General features: G+C 33.5%; 1 protein-coding gene across 1 annotated transcript in view; it reads right to left on the bottom strand.

Moving 5' to 3' along the window:
* Nucleotides 1-19,533, bottom strand: part of LOC149476743 (uncharacterized) — a 105,317-nt gene that overhangs the window by 33,089 nt on the left and 52,695 nt on the right. The window contains exons 3-5 of the mRNA XM_089711125.1: nt 10,510-10,615; nt 9,921-10,056; nt 9,390-9,522 (exon numbers count right to left, since the gene is read on the bottom strand). Coding sequence (XP_089567251.1) covers nt 9,390-9,522; nt 9,921-10,056; nt 10,510-10,606 — 366 coding nt within the window. The 5' untranslated portion in view covers nt 10,607-10,615. The remainder of the gene's footprint in view (nt 1-9,389; nt 9,523-9,920; nt 10,057-10,509; nt 10,616-19,533) is intronic.

The following is a 19,533-nucleotide window of genomic DNA, read 5'->3' as shown; positions in this document are numbered from 1 at the left end:
TACTGACGCGGACGCCAACAAAAACATTTTTATTTCCAATCCTATACCTATATTCCCATTAAAAGATCAGGTACAACCGCGAGTCACAACTAGTGACACATAACTTGCATAGGATTTAGTGTTACCAAATATATTAACTAAACACTATTAAAATTCCGATCCTTGCAACATTATAATTTGCATACATAATACCGTGTGGGCAGGATCTTGCGAAACTTACTTTGCGTCAATATTATATAAATTAATATTATAACACATTTACTATAGGCACAGATTAGAGAATAGTTACTTCGTAACTATAGGGCTATAAAACATTATGAGGAAAATATCCTTGATTATTCTATTTATAAGATGAATTTGTTTTTCGCTTGCCACGTAAAAGTTGATATGAAAGGTATAATCATAGTCTTCAGAAGAAAGTAACACATAGAATATTAAATAGTTATCGAATAGGTATCTTATTAAGCGTAGTTTAAAAAATTTAAGCATACATAGGGACAGACATACAACGACAACGATTTTGTTTTATACTATGTAGTGATCCATTATTTTCAATAGAATATTTTCACAATAAAATCCAACATATTATTAAAAAAATAAAAATTACATATAAATCGCATATCAAGGTTAATTTTCTGGTAATTCGAAGCAAAGCCGGCCAAAACAATCAGTACGAACCCTTTAGCAACAATTTAAAAGCACTCAGACATACATGCAGGAAGCCGATACCCCCAACCCTGACTCATCAATTAGTCGCTTACTCATAACCTGATACAGGATTTATCATTTTATTTAGACTACTAGCTGTGCCCCGCGGTTTTACCCGCATTGCTTCGCTCGTATTGGTCTTCGCGTGATAATATATAGCTTACATGTTGACCCGACCTGTTAGTAATATTCATGCACAATTTGAAGTAAATATATGCAGTAATTTTTGAGTTTAGCCCGGACATACATACATATATAACCAAACAATAATAAACAGACAAAAATATTAGAAACTTTATTTTTGGTTTCGATATCGATTGTAGATCACGCCGCAAGTATTTTTTTGAAGTGAAACTTCTTTATCGGGGGTGGACAAAAATTTTGTGAGACATTTTTTGCGTTACGCCGCGCGCGTGACAGTTTTGCGTTACGCCGTACTCGTGACATTTTTACGCGCCAACTTTTTCTTATCCCTACCACGCGTGATTCGACGTATACTTTCTCCAGCGGAGTAGGGATGGCGTATCGTTTTAACATACGTCCTACCACTTTACTTATTATTCAAAATTTATAAGAATAAACCTCAAACTCTCTGTCCAATCAAAATCCGCCTAAGTCGAAATCCTTTATAAGCTGAAAACGGCAGTGGCCGGCGTAAATATTCAAATAGGTAGCGAGGAGCGAAGCGACGAGCATCTTAGGTTAACTTTTGAACTACCGCACGAGCCGAGCGAGCGAAGCGAGCGAGTTGCAGCAGCAGCCGGTGTAAATATGTAAATAGGTAGCGAGGAGCGAAGCGACGAGCATCTTAGGTTAACTTTTGAACTACCGCACGAGCCAAGCGAGCGAAGCGAGCGAGTTGCAGCAGCGGCCGGTGTAAATAAATTTAAGTAGGTAGCGACGAGCGTGTGACTAACGTATTTCTTTAATATTGTACATATATAGTAAATTATTTTTTGAAAAATAAGGACATAAAGAAGTTTCACTTCTTACGTGTGTACTCTAGTACACGCACACATTTTTTTTTTTTTAATATTCGATGTACAGTTTTGTCTGTCCTATGATTTTATTATAATTATATATGTTTATAGATAAGAAACAATTTTAGTGATAACCTTCTTAAAATCCGTGTTTTGATACAAAAAAAAAACACTAAATGTCTGCGCCCATCTGTCAACGTGACGTAAAAAAGCGCGGGATATTTTAAATGTCATTCACGATTTGTATCTCCGATCTCGATTGAAATCGATTGAGATTGATTTTGATAGAGATAAAGTATATTGTGAATTCCTTATTTTTATATATTTAACACATTAAACTACACAGAATAAATAAAAACAAAGGTGAACCAAAAATATTTGTCACGTATCGGTCGATTTTATCACTCTTTATTACCTTCTTATTCCCCAAGTAAAATGTCTAAATTCACACATCTATTATTTATTTAGTCTTTATTCTACAAAAGGTCTTGAAATAAAAAAACAAATAGAATAAATTGCATGTTGAATGGCTTTAAGCAAACTTTACCAAGCTATTTTCAGGCATAGCTCAACAAAAAAAAAACAACAAACATATAATTAATTGCACAAATAAATTCTACCAGGTAACTTTCAGGTAACGCCAAAATATTAATATTATCCAGGTAATACAAAATAACGTTAAATATTTTTATTTACAAAACCTCGAACGGAATTTAATCGAGACCGGTCGTTTTGTCGCGTCCATATTCATCGCCCACTCCGTCTAACAAGAATGTCTCGTTATCGATAAAATAAGGATTATAATATTATTATATATTTAGTAATAAATATATTTAAGTTAATTGGAATTTGAGAGCAACAAATTGAGTATTTAGTAAGGTTTTTAAAGTGAAAATATCTTAAAACAGCAAACGTAAAATGATTAGTGCTTATAGAAATGACTGTGTAGTTTAAATGATGAAAGTGAACGATAAACATGGTATTTTTATATTTAAGTTTTGAAGTGAAACTTCTTTAGCCGCGTTGAGAGTAAAATTTCAAGATCACGTCATGGCAATACCGTCACGGACGACGATTTTGGTATCTTTGAATCTTGAAAAAGAAGTTTCACTTCTGACACGTGTGCTCGGCAAACACGCTTTTTAAAATGATATAACTTTGTTTAGGCGCTTAAAAACTGTAAAATACTTAGGTATAATTATTATAATTTAACTCATTATTTCTTCTCAATTTATTTCTCAGTTATATGGGGAATATTATTGCACAAGCCAATAAATATAATTTACCTATGACTCAATTGTTTACTTTATTCCTTTTCCTTAATCTGTGGTTTTGCTATTATTTTGTTGTTTTCTGGAAAGGCAAATGTTTTATACAAAACAGCTTGAAGTAAATAAGTTCAAGTAAATTAGTGTATTATAATTCGGTTCAAAATCGCACTACATAGTATAAAACAAAGTCGCTTTCTCTGTCCCTATGTCCCTATGTATGCTTAAATCTTTAAAACTACGCAACGGATTTTTTAATAGATAGAGTGATTCAAGAGGAAGGTTTTAGTATATATAAGTAATTTATTATGTTTTAGACAAAGCGGGCGAAGCCGCAGGCGGAAAGCTAGTAATGTTTAAATGACAAAGACAATATCAATATCAATCAAAGAAAATGTATGATTCAAACTGAGTTTAATTAATATTCCACAAGGGAGCTTATTTTAACAAGGAATATGTCGTCCTTAGTCTAATCTAGATACTAGAATGTACCTTTAAAATCGTAAATCGTATTATAGGATTTTAAATTTCAAGACCGTACAAAAATTATGTCTTACGTACGTTTCATCATGTAATAATTACATCTTAACATTTTTATGAGACACAAAAACTTCGAAAATAATTTTTATCCACTTTCACGTACGAATCAAGAAAGTGTTAAATTTTACAATCGGCCGTAATATATATCAAATTACACAAATTCCTTCAGATTGCAACACTACTTTCCACTACTAATTGATTTTGACATTAATTATCTTAAAAATAAAAATTAAATATTTTCCATGATTTGTGCCTAGTCACGCAGTTTTAATAATATAATAAAATTAAAAATATTATGCATTGATATTTCGCGAACACTATAAAAAACATCAACAACCTACCTACAAGAAAAAAAAAACAGATTGCAATCTAACAATAATTAGGAGACGTGTTACACTTAACTATTTTATTTAAGGTAATTACTAATTTGTATTGATCATGATCTTGATATTCGTGTAATCTTAGAACTTACGCGAAAACGAAAACAACTTTCGGCGCGGAAAACTCTTGTCCTAGTCACTAGTGCATTGTTCTACGTTTCTTCATAATTTTTTATCTTATATTTGATCAATGTTTCCAAATACAGTACAAAGATCACAAATAAATATACATACTTATTAAATACCGATACAATAATAAAGGAAGATTATAAACAAATACATATTTACCAAAAACACTTTCGTCGTGAACAACCAAGTTATATTCCATAGTTTTCGAAAAGCCTCCTTCAACGAGCGAGCCATTATACTAGAACGTCACAAACACTATCACGATCTATATTATCTATGCACGATGCAAATTAATAATCTGTATTGACTATTGTTACCTTCGCGCCAAATTACTGGCGACAGACTAAAGATGCGTCAGAGAGATTTTTGAAAGTCTAACCAAGAAGCGAGACCGCTCTGTGCATTGAAATTTAAACAGCTATTACTTTCTAAGCGTTATTATTATTTGATACGCACTCATAATTAACAAAATATAATTTGGCATGCCTTGTAAAGGTTTAACGGTAATGTTTATTAAGTTCGAGTCACGGTTGTTACACGTAAATATTACGGTGGTTATGTCGTAAAAATAAAACTTTAAAGTTTAAACATTTGTCAAATAAACATTACGACAAATTTTATGAAAAAATAGCATACTTAAGTTATAATTGTTTACTTACGATTCTGAATTATAATATCAAATGCAAAATGAAAATGAAATAAAATCGATTCAATTTTTAAAAGAGTCCGCATTTGCCTAGCGACGAAACTTCTTTAATGAAAAAATAAAAAGAAAACAATCCACTAACTCAAGCTGGCAGGTTACATCTGCAAAAAGTTCCAATAAAAAAAGAAAAAAGAGACCTCCACAGATCACGTCAATTAGACCACAGACATAAATCAACAGACCTCAATCACTAACGTATCAAATATAGTCTATAGAGTACCATAAATTATTTCGAATCAAATTGCAAATGATGTGTGGAGCAATTATTTTTAATCTGATAACACCGGTTTTGCTTGAATCTCGGCCATTTTTGATATCTCATTCGCAAACGTTTACAGTAAGTTTTTAATAGTGCGATAAATGGACAGATGAAAAGATTCAATAACGAAGCAACTACGGAGTTTCTTGTCGGTTCTTCTCCGTAGAAACTGTTTTCCGAAACGGTGGTAGATAATTGGTAAGACTATGTTATGACAATTCGAAAGTGCTTCTAGAAAAAGTCTAAATGAATGAATAAATGTTCGAGTTTAATTGATATCACTTGAGAGTTGAGACTTACGTCTTACACGTGTTGTAAGCTAACGGCAATAGCTTCACCATTTACCTAGGTATATGAAACTTTTTGTGAAAAGCTTTCATGTGTGTTTTGTAGGATCATCTTAGTTCTTTATACACAAACTTATGTAGAAAATATTATTTGGTATCTCTATCATTTCCAGAACACGAAATAAGTATATTGTTATAAAATTATAAACCTATTTAGGTAAATTTTTTATACTGTGTTTTTACAAAACACAGTATAAAAAATTCAGGCCATCTATTGAATTATACTTTGACGAATTACTATTATCAATTTACGATTATTAATCGCATCAATAGAGTTCAAATTGAAACTCAAACAAATGAGATTAAACCTAGTGTTAAACCCTACAAATAATATAAAGAAACTAAATAATATTTACTTGTGACTTTGGGACTATGATTTATGAATAAAGTTTAGACCTAGCATGAAAGCTTTCCTACTCGACCTTAAAGAAAATTGATGGTAGTAACAGATGTTACATTTGGCCCATACCCCACATGGGGACATAGGAAATAAGTTAAAGGATTTCTTAAGGTCAAAGAGGTTAAAAATACCGCATTCCAGATATCCGAAAAATAAATGATTCCAGATCGAAGACTTTTTGTAATACGAATTCGAATCTTGCAATTTTTTTAAGTATTTTCCTTATTTAATATTAAAGTTACATTTGACTAGTAAATGCTATAGAAGATTGTTCCATCATTTTTATGAAATGCGCGAATAAAATAAAAAAATATCTAGGTCCTGTCTGTCTGTGCAAGCAATGTATACAGATTATATGATAGATAAAATTATTTATTTCTAATTCAAAATCACATAGCATTTTCATAGCAAAATAGTTTTAAATGTCATTTTCAATAATAACATATTTAAAGTATACTAGAGATTATAGATATATAATCTTATAAGAGCTTACTTCACCTCGAGGGTTTTTTCCATCAAATTGCAGATGCCAGAAACAAGCATTTAGTTGTGAGATATGGTTATAATATTTGCATCTCTATGAATATTTAGATAAATTTCGCTATCAGTCCGCAGTGTTACGTGCACAAACCTTATTGCTTTTATTTGGGTTATGTTATTAACTTATATGTTACCTAAAGCTTTTCTGATCATGCACAATAACCATTATTGGATATTTTAATCAGAACATTATTTGTATCTTTAAAAGCACAGAAAATAATATTTTAAATAATTTCCTCCTACATAAATATGCTCTTTGAAATTCACTATATTATGCGTGTATCGTTGTACACGGTTGAATACACGATCTTAAATAAAAGACCTTTACGCATAAATGACGATAAGAGCATTATTTCTTAATTGTAAGGTTAATGTAATATTGCCTAGAATCTATAATATCCTAGGGGCAGAATAAAACCGTTACAGCATATTTAAATACAGCAAACTGGAATTGTAGTCATAAACTTTGACATTCGTCTCAATGCCGTAGTTACTCATAGCTATTGATTTGACGCTAACGAATGAGTCACACTCATAAAGCTCACTCCTTATTTGTACGTAACATATGTAAAACTTGATTAAACTATATATAGCACTGAGAACAACACCATAAATGCAACTTCACCTCAACTTCACACTTGTAGCCGTAAAAAAATATTTCAACAAATATTACGATGAAAAAAGTTCGAATAATACATGAATACTCTGTGGTTAATCAAAAAAACGCACGAAAAAAAATAGGCGCAATTTTTGAATAAAGAACGTAGCGATTCGAAATTCAAGTTGGACGTTCGGTCCACGGCGCGAGAGCCTGGCGACTGCATGATTCATTCGGATAGAAGGAAAACAAAAAGTACATTCGCGCATCTAACGCGAATTTCATCTCGTTTTTGCAAGCAAATTTACCTCTTATTTAGCGTCAATAAGGATTAATTTTCGTTAGTAAACGTATGTTTGGGATATCGAAGTTATTTGAATTAAATAATTGCCCCTATATTATGTGGATTAAATAAATTGCTATGTCGAGAGGGTAATATAAAGGGTATTACAAATACTGTTTAGTGCAGTATATTATTTTAGAATTAATTTCATTGATTACTTATTTAATAATTTAAACCAAAATTATAATAAGGATCAAAAAGCTCTGTAACTGTAACTAACTAGTTTTTATTTCAATTTCTATGTTTGTATAATTCTCTTTATAGGAAAATTTTAATTGTGAAGTGTTATTAGATTAGTGGGATGTTAAACATTAATATTGAACAACCCATGCTGTTTAATATTTTAGTACAGAACAAAAATATACCACTAAAATTTTCATACTAATAAAAATTCACTATTGTTTGATTAAAATTTATGCATTTTTTACACGTAAAATAAATGCAATACAATCTGCCCCCACACGAGTTATTACAAATTACAATAATTTATAAGATAAGTGCGTCTGCTACAAGATAATCAGAACTGAGTCAGACACTAACCAGACGCAGCTTTTAGCTGCAAATGTCTGCGTTTTAATATTATTGCTTTTGTTTGGCAAACGTATGAAAGTATTTTGTAATTTATAACGCATTGAAATGCTTAAATTATCTTATATAGCAGATATTTCAACCCTCGATTTCGTTGGCGAATAAAATGGAGAGCTTCTAATATAACAGAGCTTCCTTATTTAGTAGAAATAAAAAAATGTAGGTATCAGTTTATTATTTCGCGACGATGGACAGTCATATACCTACGAATTTTTTATCTGAGTACGAATAGAGGAAAGAAAAAAGCTTTAGTTGGTCTTTTTATTGTCTGTAGAGGTCTGTAGAATAAACCGTGAATGTATGTTAACAAATAATTTAAAAATAATAAGCTTGAAAGCTGAGCTGAGCTGAGCTCAGGACCTTTTTTTCATACATACAAATTTTAATACCATTTTTCGTTAATAAAATATGATATTAAAACATGTTCTAGAATCATCGAGTGAATGACAATTTATAGATTTATCACGAATACAAGTGGTTTGCAAATGTTTGTCCAAGTTTCACTGTTTTTTCGACCATTCGGTTTCTATCGTGACATGTGCTTTTGAATACTTTCTATTTTTGCAATAAGTATTGCATATTCCAATCGTATCGTTATGTGTTTATTTATATGTATTCTCTATTCATTTTATTGATATAATATCAAAGTTTCTCTCATATTATGCAATGATGATATAATTATTCTTTGTTCAGGATCTTAAAAGTTCACCGGATTTATTTTATATAAACGCCATCTATTGGTAGAGTATGGAACTACTGAAACTGGTTCAATATTGTTACATGAACATTGAGCAGGTTTATAGATGGCACTAGTGCGCGTTATGATCAGCAAATAAATCGAGTAAATGGTAAAATGCACATGCACCATTTTCACCAATAATTTTCTCTTTAAAAACTGTTTTGCTAGTTATGCATGCGTCTTTATAACAACAACTTACGAATAATAATACTACACATAGGTCAAACCCATTAAAATCTCTATTCTATACTTCTTTACAGAGTCTTTAAATTTGTAGCATTTGTCAAATATAAATTACTTTAAAACTTTGATAATACATTATAAATTATTATTATCGGTGTTTTGTGTGACTATATTATGTGTGCGAACGACTATACTATGCTTGTTACATAGTAACACATAACACAGGGTCCTTTGTATCAACGTTTTTAACAATGCGATGTGTGTGTTTGTATATGTCTGTATGTGATTACGTGTGTGTCTATAAATTTTGTGAATCCTGTGACCCCCGACACCCCGCTGCTATACGCCCTCTCTAAGCAATATGCCTGTAGAGTCCGGCCAGCCAAAGCTGAACCCATTGTTTTTTGTATCGGCCACACTATGGAATGTCATCATGGCGTTTCTGCGTAATTAGTTGTCAGTTTTGTTGAAAACGGTTCAAATCATTTGCTTTAATAACTTTTAAATCTTGCTGTGTTGTGTACCTAATGCATCTATATACTATGATCACCTTTATGAATATCAAAAGTATCAAAATATTTATTTCCTACTAAAGCCGATGTTACCAAGTCCATATTTTTTAAATTTGCTGCCCTTTACTGGGTTCAGCTTTGGCTGGCCAGACTATGTCTGTGTACATACCCGGTGCGAAGTGGACACGTGGGCGAGCGTGTGCGCGGGCGCCTGCCGCTCGTCGCTCGACTCGTCGCCCGACCGCTCGCCCGTAAACACGGAGTCGTGCGATACGGACAGCCCGCTGCCGTACGCGCCCTCTCTGAACAAATACGTGGAAACCGTTAATAAATAGAGAAATATAATGAAAACAGATGTATAGAAGAGATGTTTGTGGTTGAAAATGTCGAAGGTAGTTCGAAAAATCTGCACAAATCACTACAATCTGATCAAAATTCAATAAGCAGACTACAAACTGAAAAAAAAATTCATAAATATTACATGACAATTTAAGATAGACCGCAGAACAAAGAACCACAATAATTATTCACTGCAATTTTAAAATTTTATCTAGTAACAAAGCAAGTTTTTTATCCTCACTCTTCGCTAGCATAATAAAATAAACAAATAAACCGTTAACACAACACTTTATCTCGAAAAAAAGTAGCATTAGTGTAGAATGCGATCAACATTAACACCCCAAACCAAAAAAGCACATACTTCCTCCTAGCCTGCCGTTCCGCGTCCAGCAGTTCGCTGGTCGAGCTGCTCTTGGGGTCCGGCGAACTGTCGACGCGCCCGCGCCGCTTGAACATCCGCCGCAGCCCCCGCAGGAACCGGCCCGTGCGGCCTTCGCCTGGAAACATTATGGAGATTGGTAGAAGCGTATTGTTTTATGAATACATGAAGTGAGACGAAAATTTTACAAACAAGCGCTGTATAATGTAAGTAATATTGGAATTACAATAAGATCGGATTTAACATTTGTCATGCCGGTTTCTGAATTGAGAATTGATTTGTTTAATGTTTGGAAATTTATTTTAGAATTAAATCAGCATTTAAGCACGGTTTGAGACGTTTTTAAGGTCAAATACTCAATTCAGAAACCAGCCGTAAGTTCTTGAAATTAGAACTTTAAATCATCCTGTGGCTTCATTATTTGAATATGAAAGATTATACCATACATGATACACTGTACAATTCAAGCCTTCGTTATTTTTAACAAACGATTCTCTGAAAACAATATCAAATTTTCGAAGTTACCATACCCTTTATGTAGACACTAGTGGCATCAACATATACCACTTACCATGGGTGTTGGTGTCGGCGTGCGGCGGTCGGTAGGGTGGCTCCAGCGAGCCCTCGCGCACGCACGACATCAGCCCCGCGCCGCCTCCGCCCGACATCCGCACTGCCTGCGAGCGAACAATCAATCAAACAAATTATCAATCAATCAATTAAAAAATAATGAATGAGCCTACTCAAAAGTAAGAACTGTTTGTAATAATTAATCTTATAAATTATTGTAATACCTAAGAAATATTAAAGGCAGTTCTAATTCTTTAATTTCGCGAAAAATACCAAATACATGAAGTAAAAATTAATTTTCTACTCTTAACCTCAAAACGACAAAAATTTCGTCAAAACATAGTTAACTCAAATAATACAGTTTTTTTATATTCCACAAAATCTTTATACAAGGTCGAATAACAAAAAAACCGGAGCTAAGTACGACGAAAAAAAAAAGATATTCGCTCAGACTAGTGAATCTATTATCTATAGATACTATGCTCATTCATGCTTGTCCACAATACCCACTTCGACCGGTCAGCGACATAATAGAAATAAAAATAGTTTATACATATACTTGAGCAAAATATAACCAGCTTACTGACCGATCCTAAGAGAAATAAATTAAATAAACCCAAAAAGAATCTGTTTTCCTTTTAGTCAAAATTTATTTTTTTCTGTGTGGCATGCCATTGAAATGGGTATTTTTTTTTCTTTCTTTTTCAAATATACTGAGTTAATATTATGAAATTACATAAGAGATAATAAAGAGTAATTATACTAATAAAAAATATGTACGCAATAATTCAACTTTTTGTATACCTTCTTTCACCCACAAAAAGGAACAAACTGACAAAAAAGCCATTCTATAAGGTACACAATTATTACTCATATATACGAGGAAAGCCGTTATTCAAGCCTTGTCCAAGCTTGGTGCGGCTTCACGCATTTCATACAGAAACCCTATCAAAATTGATTAGATTATCAATCGAAACCTGCAAGATATAGGATGTCTAACTAAGTCATGGTCGAAATATCTTATACTTATGACTTGGTTTTAATTACCGTCATAAAAGGAAATTAAAATCCTGTATTGCGCAATTCCTATGCTTGTAAAAGGGAGGTAGAAAACCACTTTTCTTGTAAGTATCCTATTTTATGCGTTATTTCTAAGAAATTTGTTTCACTAATAAATTTCTTGGAAAGTACACAGATAATTATTTTCAGGGTGTAAGCAAATTCCTATATACTGGCGTACTTATATTATGTACGTACTTATATAATATGTATTGGTAAAGTAAAGCGTCTTGGGACCTAAACAGTATAAGTTTCCCGTAAAAGGAAAGTTGGGGACCTTATATGTTTGAACTTTGAACTGTTTGGTACTTCGTTGCTGATGCAAATGCTATTATCACAAAAAGTATACTATCTATATAACGTTACATTGTATATAATACTAGCGGTCCGCCCCGGCTTCGCCCGTGGTACATATGAAAAATAGATGTTGGCCGATTCTCAGACTTACCCGATATGCACAGAAAATTTCATGAGAATCGGTCCACCCGTTTCGGAGGAGTATGCAGACTAACACTGTGACACGAGAATTTTATATAGACTAGCGGTCCGCCCCGGCTTTGCCCGTGGTACATATGAAAAATAGATGTTGGCCGATTCTCAGACTTACCCGATATGCACAGAAAATTTCATGAGAATCGGTCCACCCGTTTCGGAGGAGTATGCAGACTAACATTGTGACACGAGAATTTTATATATAAGATTATCATAGATCCTATAATGGCTACACACATGCGAATACACAAGCAATATTAATCACGTATTGAAATCTTTTCTGGATGAATAACCAAAATTACGAAACCTTATAAAACTTACAAAAACAAAGTCCCAGAAATCCCCTAATCCATAAAGTATTTAATCTCTCAAACAAATTCCTATACTAAGCGGTTTTTACTTTACAGTAATTGAAAATGGTCCAGAGGAGCAAGGTCAGGATAATATTTACGCTACGCCAAGGTCAAGGGTACTGGATCGATCGGATGCTGCGAGAGGGACGGAGGTAGAGTGTGGTGGGGGAGGGAACGGGATGGAGGATAGGCCTCTCAGTTGAGGGAATCGACCACAGAGTGAAAAGTATTCTAGTGTAGTTACGAGCACATTTGATGGAATCGCTGATGTTAACCACATGGTTAGGGGCTTGTTAATCATAAATGGGTATAACAACATACAACAATTGTGACGTCGTTGTACATCAACAAAATGCGTACAGCGAAGGTTTAACATTTGAAATGCACAAAACGGTTGAGTAAACTTAATTAAATAGTGCAAATCACTGCATAGTGATAAGGCCGCCCTTTGTGCTTTTGTTTATTGTAAACTGTTATTTTATGTACCTGGTTTATTGCACAATAAAGTGTTAAATAAATACTTATAATGTATTAATTGCGGGTAGTTTGTTTATTAAAACAAGCTTAACTGTGTTTTACAAACAGTTCGTTAAGGCCCGATTGCTATTTATCTTGATTTTATAGAATTTATGTTTCATCCAAAAAATTAAAACGTAATATAAACAGAAAAGACACATCACATTTATATAAAACCGTTAAAAACGAAAAAGAATACTCTTCATTGCAAATATACAACATCTCCTATAATATCCTAAACAAGAGTTAAGGCAATTAACCCTACATGTGTTAAACAGAAACCACGTGTAGAGATTGTACACACACATGATACAATAGGTGTATCATCCATGTTTACTTAATAGTCCATTGAATAAAAAGTTCTAGAGTGCGTGAGTTAGTAACGTAAGATGTTTCTTCGGAAACATGTCAAGAGTCCCTAGGTAATAAACATACTAAAACCCCGGGCCACTAGGAGGAGCCCCGGAGTGGGGGAGGGGGGAAATGGGTCTATTTTTTCATTTTTCGCTTAAATCTCAAAAACGGTACATGTTAGAGAAAAACTTTCAAGGAAAAGTTGAAAGGCCATAAAATTATCTACAAGTTGTACCTGAATCATTTTTTCCTATATCCTACCGTTTCTGAGTTATACGCAGTGAAACATGATTTTGGCTCAAACAATTTCCACATCAATCGATCAAAAAATATTTCTTTCTTCCAAAAAACTAAAATGTGCAACTTGTGACCGATACTGATAGATTGCTCTTAATTAGGTCTATAATTGGTAAAATAAACACATTCCTCCATGGAAGCCTTTAGGAGGAATCGATTGTCAAAATATTATATTATGGTAGTTTGAGTTACTGAACTTGATCTTTTTATTTTTTTTCTTCCAACAAACTCAAAAGTGCAACTTGTGACCGGTACAGATAGATTGCTCATAATTGGGTCTATCATTGCTAAAAATACCAGATTCCACCACGGAGGCGTTTACGGGGAATTGAATTTTATCAGGGTAGTTACGATACATGAACTTTTTATTTTTTTTCTTCCAAAAAGCTCAAAAGTGCAACTTGTGACCGGTACAAATAGATTGCTCATAATTAGGTCTATCATTGATAAAAATACCAGATTACACCATGGAGGCGTTTACGGGGAATTGAATTTTATTAGGGTAGTTAGTTAAAAAGTTCATGTATCGTAACTACCCTAATAAAATTCAATACCTCCTAAACGCCTCCATGGTGGAATCTGGTTTTTTTATCAATGATAGACCTAATTATGGGCAATCTATCGGTACCGGTCACAAGTTGCACTTTTGAGTTTTTTTGGAAGAAAAAAAATAAAAATTTCAAGTATCGTATCTACCCTAATAAAATTCAATTCCCCGTAAACGCCTCCGTGGTGGAATCTAGTATTTTTATCAATGATAGACCTTATTATGAGCAATCTATCTGTACCGGTCACAAGTTGCACTTTTGAGTTTTTTGGAAGAAAAAAAAATAAAAAGATCAAGTTCAGTAACTCAAACTACCCTAATATAATATTTTGACAATCGATTCCTCCTAAAGGCTTCCATGGAGGAATGTGTTTATTTTACCAATTATAGACCTAATTAAGAGCAATCTATCAGTACCGGTCACAAGTTGCACTTTTGAGTTTTTTGGAAGAAAAAAATAAAAAGATAAAGTTCAGTAACTCAAACTACCCTAATATAGTATTTTGACAATCGATTCCTCCTAAAGGCTTCCATGGAGGAATGTGTTTATTTTACCAATTATAGACCTAATTAACCCAGTTGTTACTATCGTTCTTTTAAAAGGACGCACCATAAATAAAATTATTATTAACAATGAGGGCATTTTTGAAAAAAATGTTTATATTCATTTGGCACCTCACGGTTGTAGGAATTGGAAAATTAAAGTGTTGTGTCGTTTTATAACAGTGGTATATTTTTAAATTATTTTAGAATTTCTGCCATTTTACATTGATAAATCAAGTTAAATGTATTATCAATAAATTACAACAAATTACTTGATTTATTTTAAATACACGTAATTTGAAACGTGTTTTATCAGAAATATATATTACCTACTATTAGATCACATTTTATTTGTGATATTTATGCAGTTTTAATTGCCGTTCTTTTAAAAGGCCAGTAGTAATATATACTACTACAGAGTACTTTTTTGCGCATGCACTCTTTGAAGAGCATCACAGCATCGGCGAAGCCATGGTGCCCTACTATGGCGGCCATCCATGCAAGCAATTCATAAGAGGGAAACCAATAAGATGTGGGTATCAATTTTGGGTCGGAGCGACACGGTTAGGTTGTATAGTTTGGTGTGATCCATACCAAGGACAATCGAATGATGTTGGTAATCAAAACAAATACCAAAAGCCTCTGGGATTGGGTGCAAGCGTTGTATTACAGTATGCCGATGTACTGCGAAAAATATAGGGCAAAGCTGCATTCCATTTATTTTTTAACAACTTTTTTACGTCCATTCATCTCATTGATGAACTTCGAGTACGAGGAATAAAGGCTACTGGTACAGTACGTGAAAATCGCGTTGCGAAATGCCCTTTGCCTACTGCCTTTGAGAATTGAAAAAGACACCACGAGGTACATTCAAGCATCAATCGACCAGAGCAGAACAAATTTATTTTGCAAATGGAATGATAACAGTGTTGTGACTGTTGCATCAAACTTTGATACGATTCAGCCTGTGTCTACAACGGTAAAGAGATTTTCACAACAACAGAAGAAAAATATACTTGTCGTAAAAAAAGTACGAGAAAATGGGAGGGGTGGACAGATCCGACCAGAGCATCGGTTTGTATAAGACATCTATCAGAGGCAAGAAGTGGTATTTTTCTTTGACTTGTCATGGACTTGATATGGCAATACATAATTCTTGGCAAATATATAAGTAAAAGGGGGCCATTATGATTATCTCCACATTCGTAGAAGTGTTGGAACTGCTCTGCTCGAAACTTATAAGAATGAGGAACGTAAAGGTGCTAGAGTTTCCGTGAAACCTCTGGATTTGATGGAAAAGATCACATCATTAGGTACAGAGACAAGCAGCTTCGGTGTATAGAATGTCACAAGAAAGAATTTCTATTGTTCTAAATGTAATGGAACCTAGCATCCTAAATCATGTTTTGAAAACTTTCATATTGCTACATAAATATATGTGAAATGTATGTTGTCATTTTAATATCATAGTCTACCTACTTAGTAGTACATATTACTACCGTCCTTTTAAAAGGACACCATTTTCCGAGATTTCCACGATAGATAAAATTTTTATACTATTTTTCCAGTTAAACTTTTTGCAATATGGACACAATATGTAAATTTCACCTTAATATGATTACAAAAATTGTTTCAGTAACATCTGGGTTAAGAGCAATCTATCAGTATCGGTTACAAGTTGCACTTTTGAGTTTTTTTGGAGAAAAAAAATAAAAAGTTGAAGTATCGTAACTACCCTAATAAAATTCAATTCCCCGTAAACGCCTCCGTGGTGGAATCTGGTATTTTTATCAATGATAGACCCAATTATGAGCAATCTATCTGTACCGGTCACAAGTTGCACTTTTGAGTTTGTTGGAAGAAAAAAAATAAAAAGATCAAGTTCAGCAACTCAAACTACCATAATATAATATTTTGACAATCGATTCCTCCTAAAGGCTTCCATGGAGGAATGTGTTTATTTTACCAATTATAGACCTAATTAAGAGCAATTTATCAGTATCGGTCACAAGTTGCACATTTTAGTTTTTTGGAAGAAAGAAATATTTTTTGATCGATTGATGTGGAAATTGTTTGAGCCAAAATCATGTTTCACTGCGTATAACTCAGAAACGGTAGGATATAGGAAAAAATGATTCAGGTACAACTTGTAGATAATTTTATGGCCTTTCAACTTTTCCTTGAAAGTTTTTCTCTAACATGTACCGTTTTTGAGATTTAAGCGAAAAATGAAAAAATGGACCCATTTCCCCCCTCCCCCCACTCCGGGGCTTCTCCTAGTGGCCCGGGGTTTTAGTATGTTTATTACCTAGGGACTCTTGACATGTTTCCGAAGAAACATCTTACGTTACTAACTCACGCACTCTAGACCCCCCTTGGAGGGACTCATTCAATGGACTATAATGTTACATTGTTACGTGTAAATGGGTCCTCATGTCCATGTGGTATTACGATTAACGACATTTCTTTTTAGTCCTAACTTAAAACTTCGTAAAAGATCTATATAGGTTGATTTTCTTTAAACTTTTGTAAAGCAACAAGAAAACGGGAACTACTGGTCCGATTTGAAAAATTCTTTCGGTGTTGGATAGCCCATTTATCGAGGAAGGCTATTATATATCATCACGCTACGACCAACAGGAGTGGAGCCACGGGGATGAAACCGCGCAGAGCAGCTAGTATTAAATACATGAAAAACTTCTCCTTGTTTTTACTTAAGAATAATGATAGATAATTGTGTGAAATACCAAAATATTTTAACAAGTGGCAGAATAATGAGGTTTTGACTGTTTTTATTTTGAGTTATGCAAAACTTTCACTTCAGTAGTGACCTACGTAACGTAAGCAAGCGTAATCATTTTCTAAGATAAATTACTAGTAATTACATGTAAATAAGAGAATTAATTCGTAATTAAAATAACATGCAGCCAACTTGGCCAGCTGCAGCGTGGTGGAATTATGACTTAAAAATTTACGGGAAACAAGAACCCTTGTAGAGGATACCTAAGATTCGAGAATGGTTATGATTTACAAAAAGAATGCGAGCGAAATCGCAGGCACAAGCTACTTATTATTTTGTTTTTCGTTTAAATAAAAAATAAAATCATTTAATAATTCTATTCCTGAATTTTTGAACATACTTTTCGGGGTTAAATATAATTGAGTCCAAGCAATTAAAACTAAAAAATGTTAACCAAAACATAGCGAGCACTTAGTTTAAAAGTCAATGTCGAGTACGAAACTCCAATTTCGCAGTATAAAAATTAAAAACTTATTACGCAGCTATAGTAAAGAACATTTTACACTCGCCTCTCAACCTAGTTCCCACTGAGGTGTAATAATTGCACATGCTACGGTAAGTTGCAGCTGAGGTGACAAGTACTCTAGATTTCATGTACTGCCTCTTAATGTGCTCTGTGGTTTTAATAGTTGCTTGCTTGTGCCCTTTGTATGAATTTCTTGGGAAAATTAGAAGAATTCTGATTAGGGATTGGTTTTAATGGTGCTTTTGCATGCGTCGGTGATAAATGGTTAAATCTGCAGTTTTATTAATAGCGTCTTAATTAAAAAGTGCGTCGTTATATCAACTGCCTGAATGATATCCAGCCCTTTAACAAAGGCAAAAGATTGCTTAGGAAGGTCTGTTGATGTGATGTTAAATGGATGATGTTTCTATCTCAACCAATCTAATACGAATGCAGCAATTTTGATAATCATTTGGTTAACAGTAATAACCAAAACTTTAGTCTACCAAAAATCGAACCAGAGATCTTCGTACTACCGCTGTCTCCAGCCATTCCTATCCATCTATGACACGAATCGTACAACCCCTTCACAAGAACAAAAGCTGTGTTTTCACAATTGCATCTCATCGATCCAGCATCCTAGGTGTGTCAAGGCCGGGCCAAGTGCATGCGCTGATGCAATCAAGTTTAACACTCCTTTACGGTACTTGGAGCTTAAATAAGCTAGCTGTTACTTGCGGCTTTGCTCGCGTTGACATGGGAGTAGGATCAAAAGTAGAATTATAATTCTCTTAATAGTACTAGTATCCGCTTGTCCCAGTTTCATCCAATTTGACTCGGTAAAAAAAAACGATAAATACAGCCTATTTTACATGAATAATTTGGAAATTCTGTGGCACTTACCCACATAAGTATTCATTATTACGACAGACTTTAGTAGGTATTATTATTCTAAAACTAAGTAGTGTTAAATTGTATACAATCCAAGACCGAAATTTGAAGACGTATGTAATTGTGTAGTAATATGTACATGAACTAAACTAAAGGATATCATTGTGTTTTCTCGTACGTATTTCAGAGTTCCCTCCATGTATCGCGCTTGTACATATTCTGATGTATACTGTATACGTAAATACATAATATGTATATGTATGTACATCATTGTTATCACATTACAATGCAGATTTGTGTCTGTCTCATCGTGATACGCGTACGTTGTTGTATGTAGAAGGTCGAATTTCGTCCACCCGGATCCTAGTATCATAATTAAATAAGTATATTAATCACATAAAGGTCTTTAAACATGTTTCTGAAAAAGTTTTGACCTTTCTGTTCACTATCACACTTGGAATGTTTAGAATTCCTTTCAATTTTATGATAGATCTTTAGCATATAGACCACGCTTAAAAAACTATCTCTGGTCTACATATTAGGTGAGAATCTCATGATTTAGATATGGAAGCAGAACTTCTATCTTCAAAATGTAGTACAAAAAAAACTTGTACGTAGATATGAGGAAATCGGTACATTTGTGAGTAAAATGGAAATTGGATATGCCACACACACGATTGAGTTCTCGATTGTGACATCCTATACTTATATTATAATGGCAAAAGTTT

This window comes from Colias philodice, chromosome 26 (assembly GCF_061535455.1).
Source record: "Colias philodice isolate Cphi_HAF_F1 chromosome 26, ilColPhil1 Martin Lab GWU primary, whole genome shotgun sequence".
NCBI lineage: Eukaryota > Metazoa > Arthropoda > Insecta > Lepidoptera > Pieridae > Colias > Colias philodice.
Note: the sequence above shows the minus strand (reverse complement) of the source record. Positions and strands in the feature narration are given on the sequence as shown.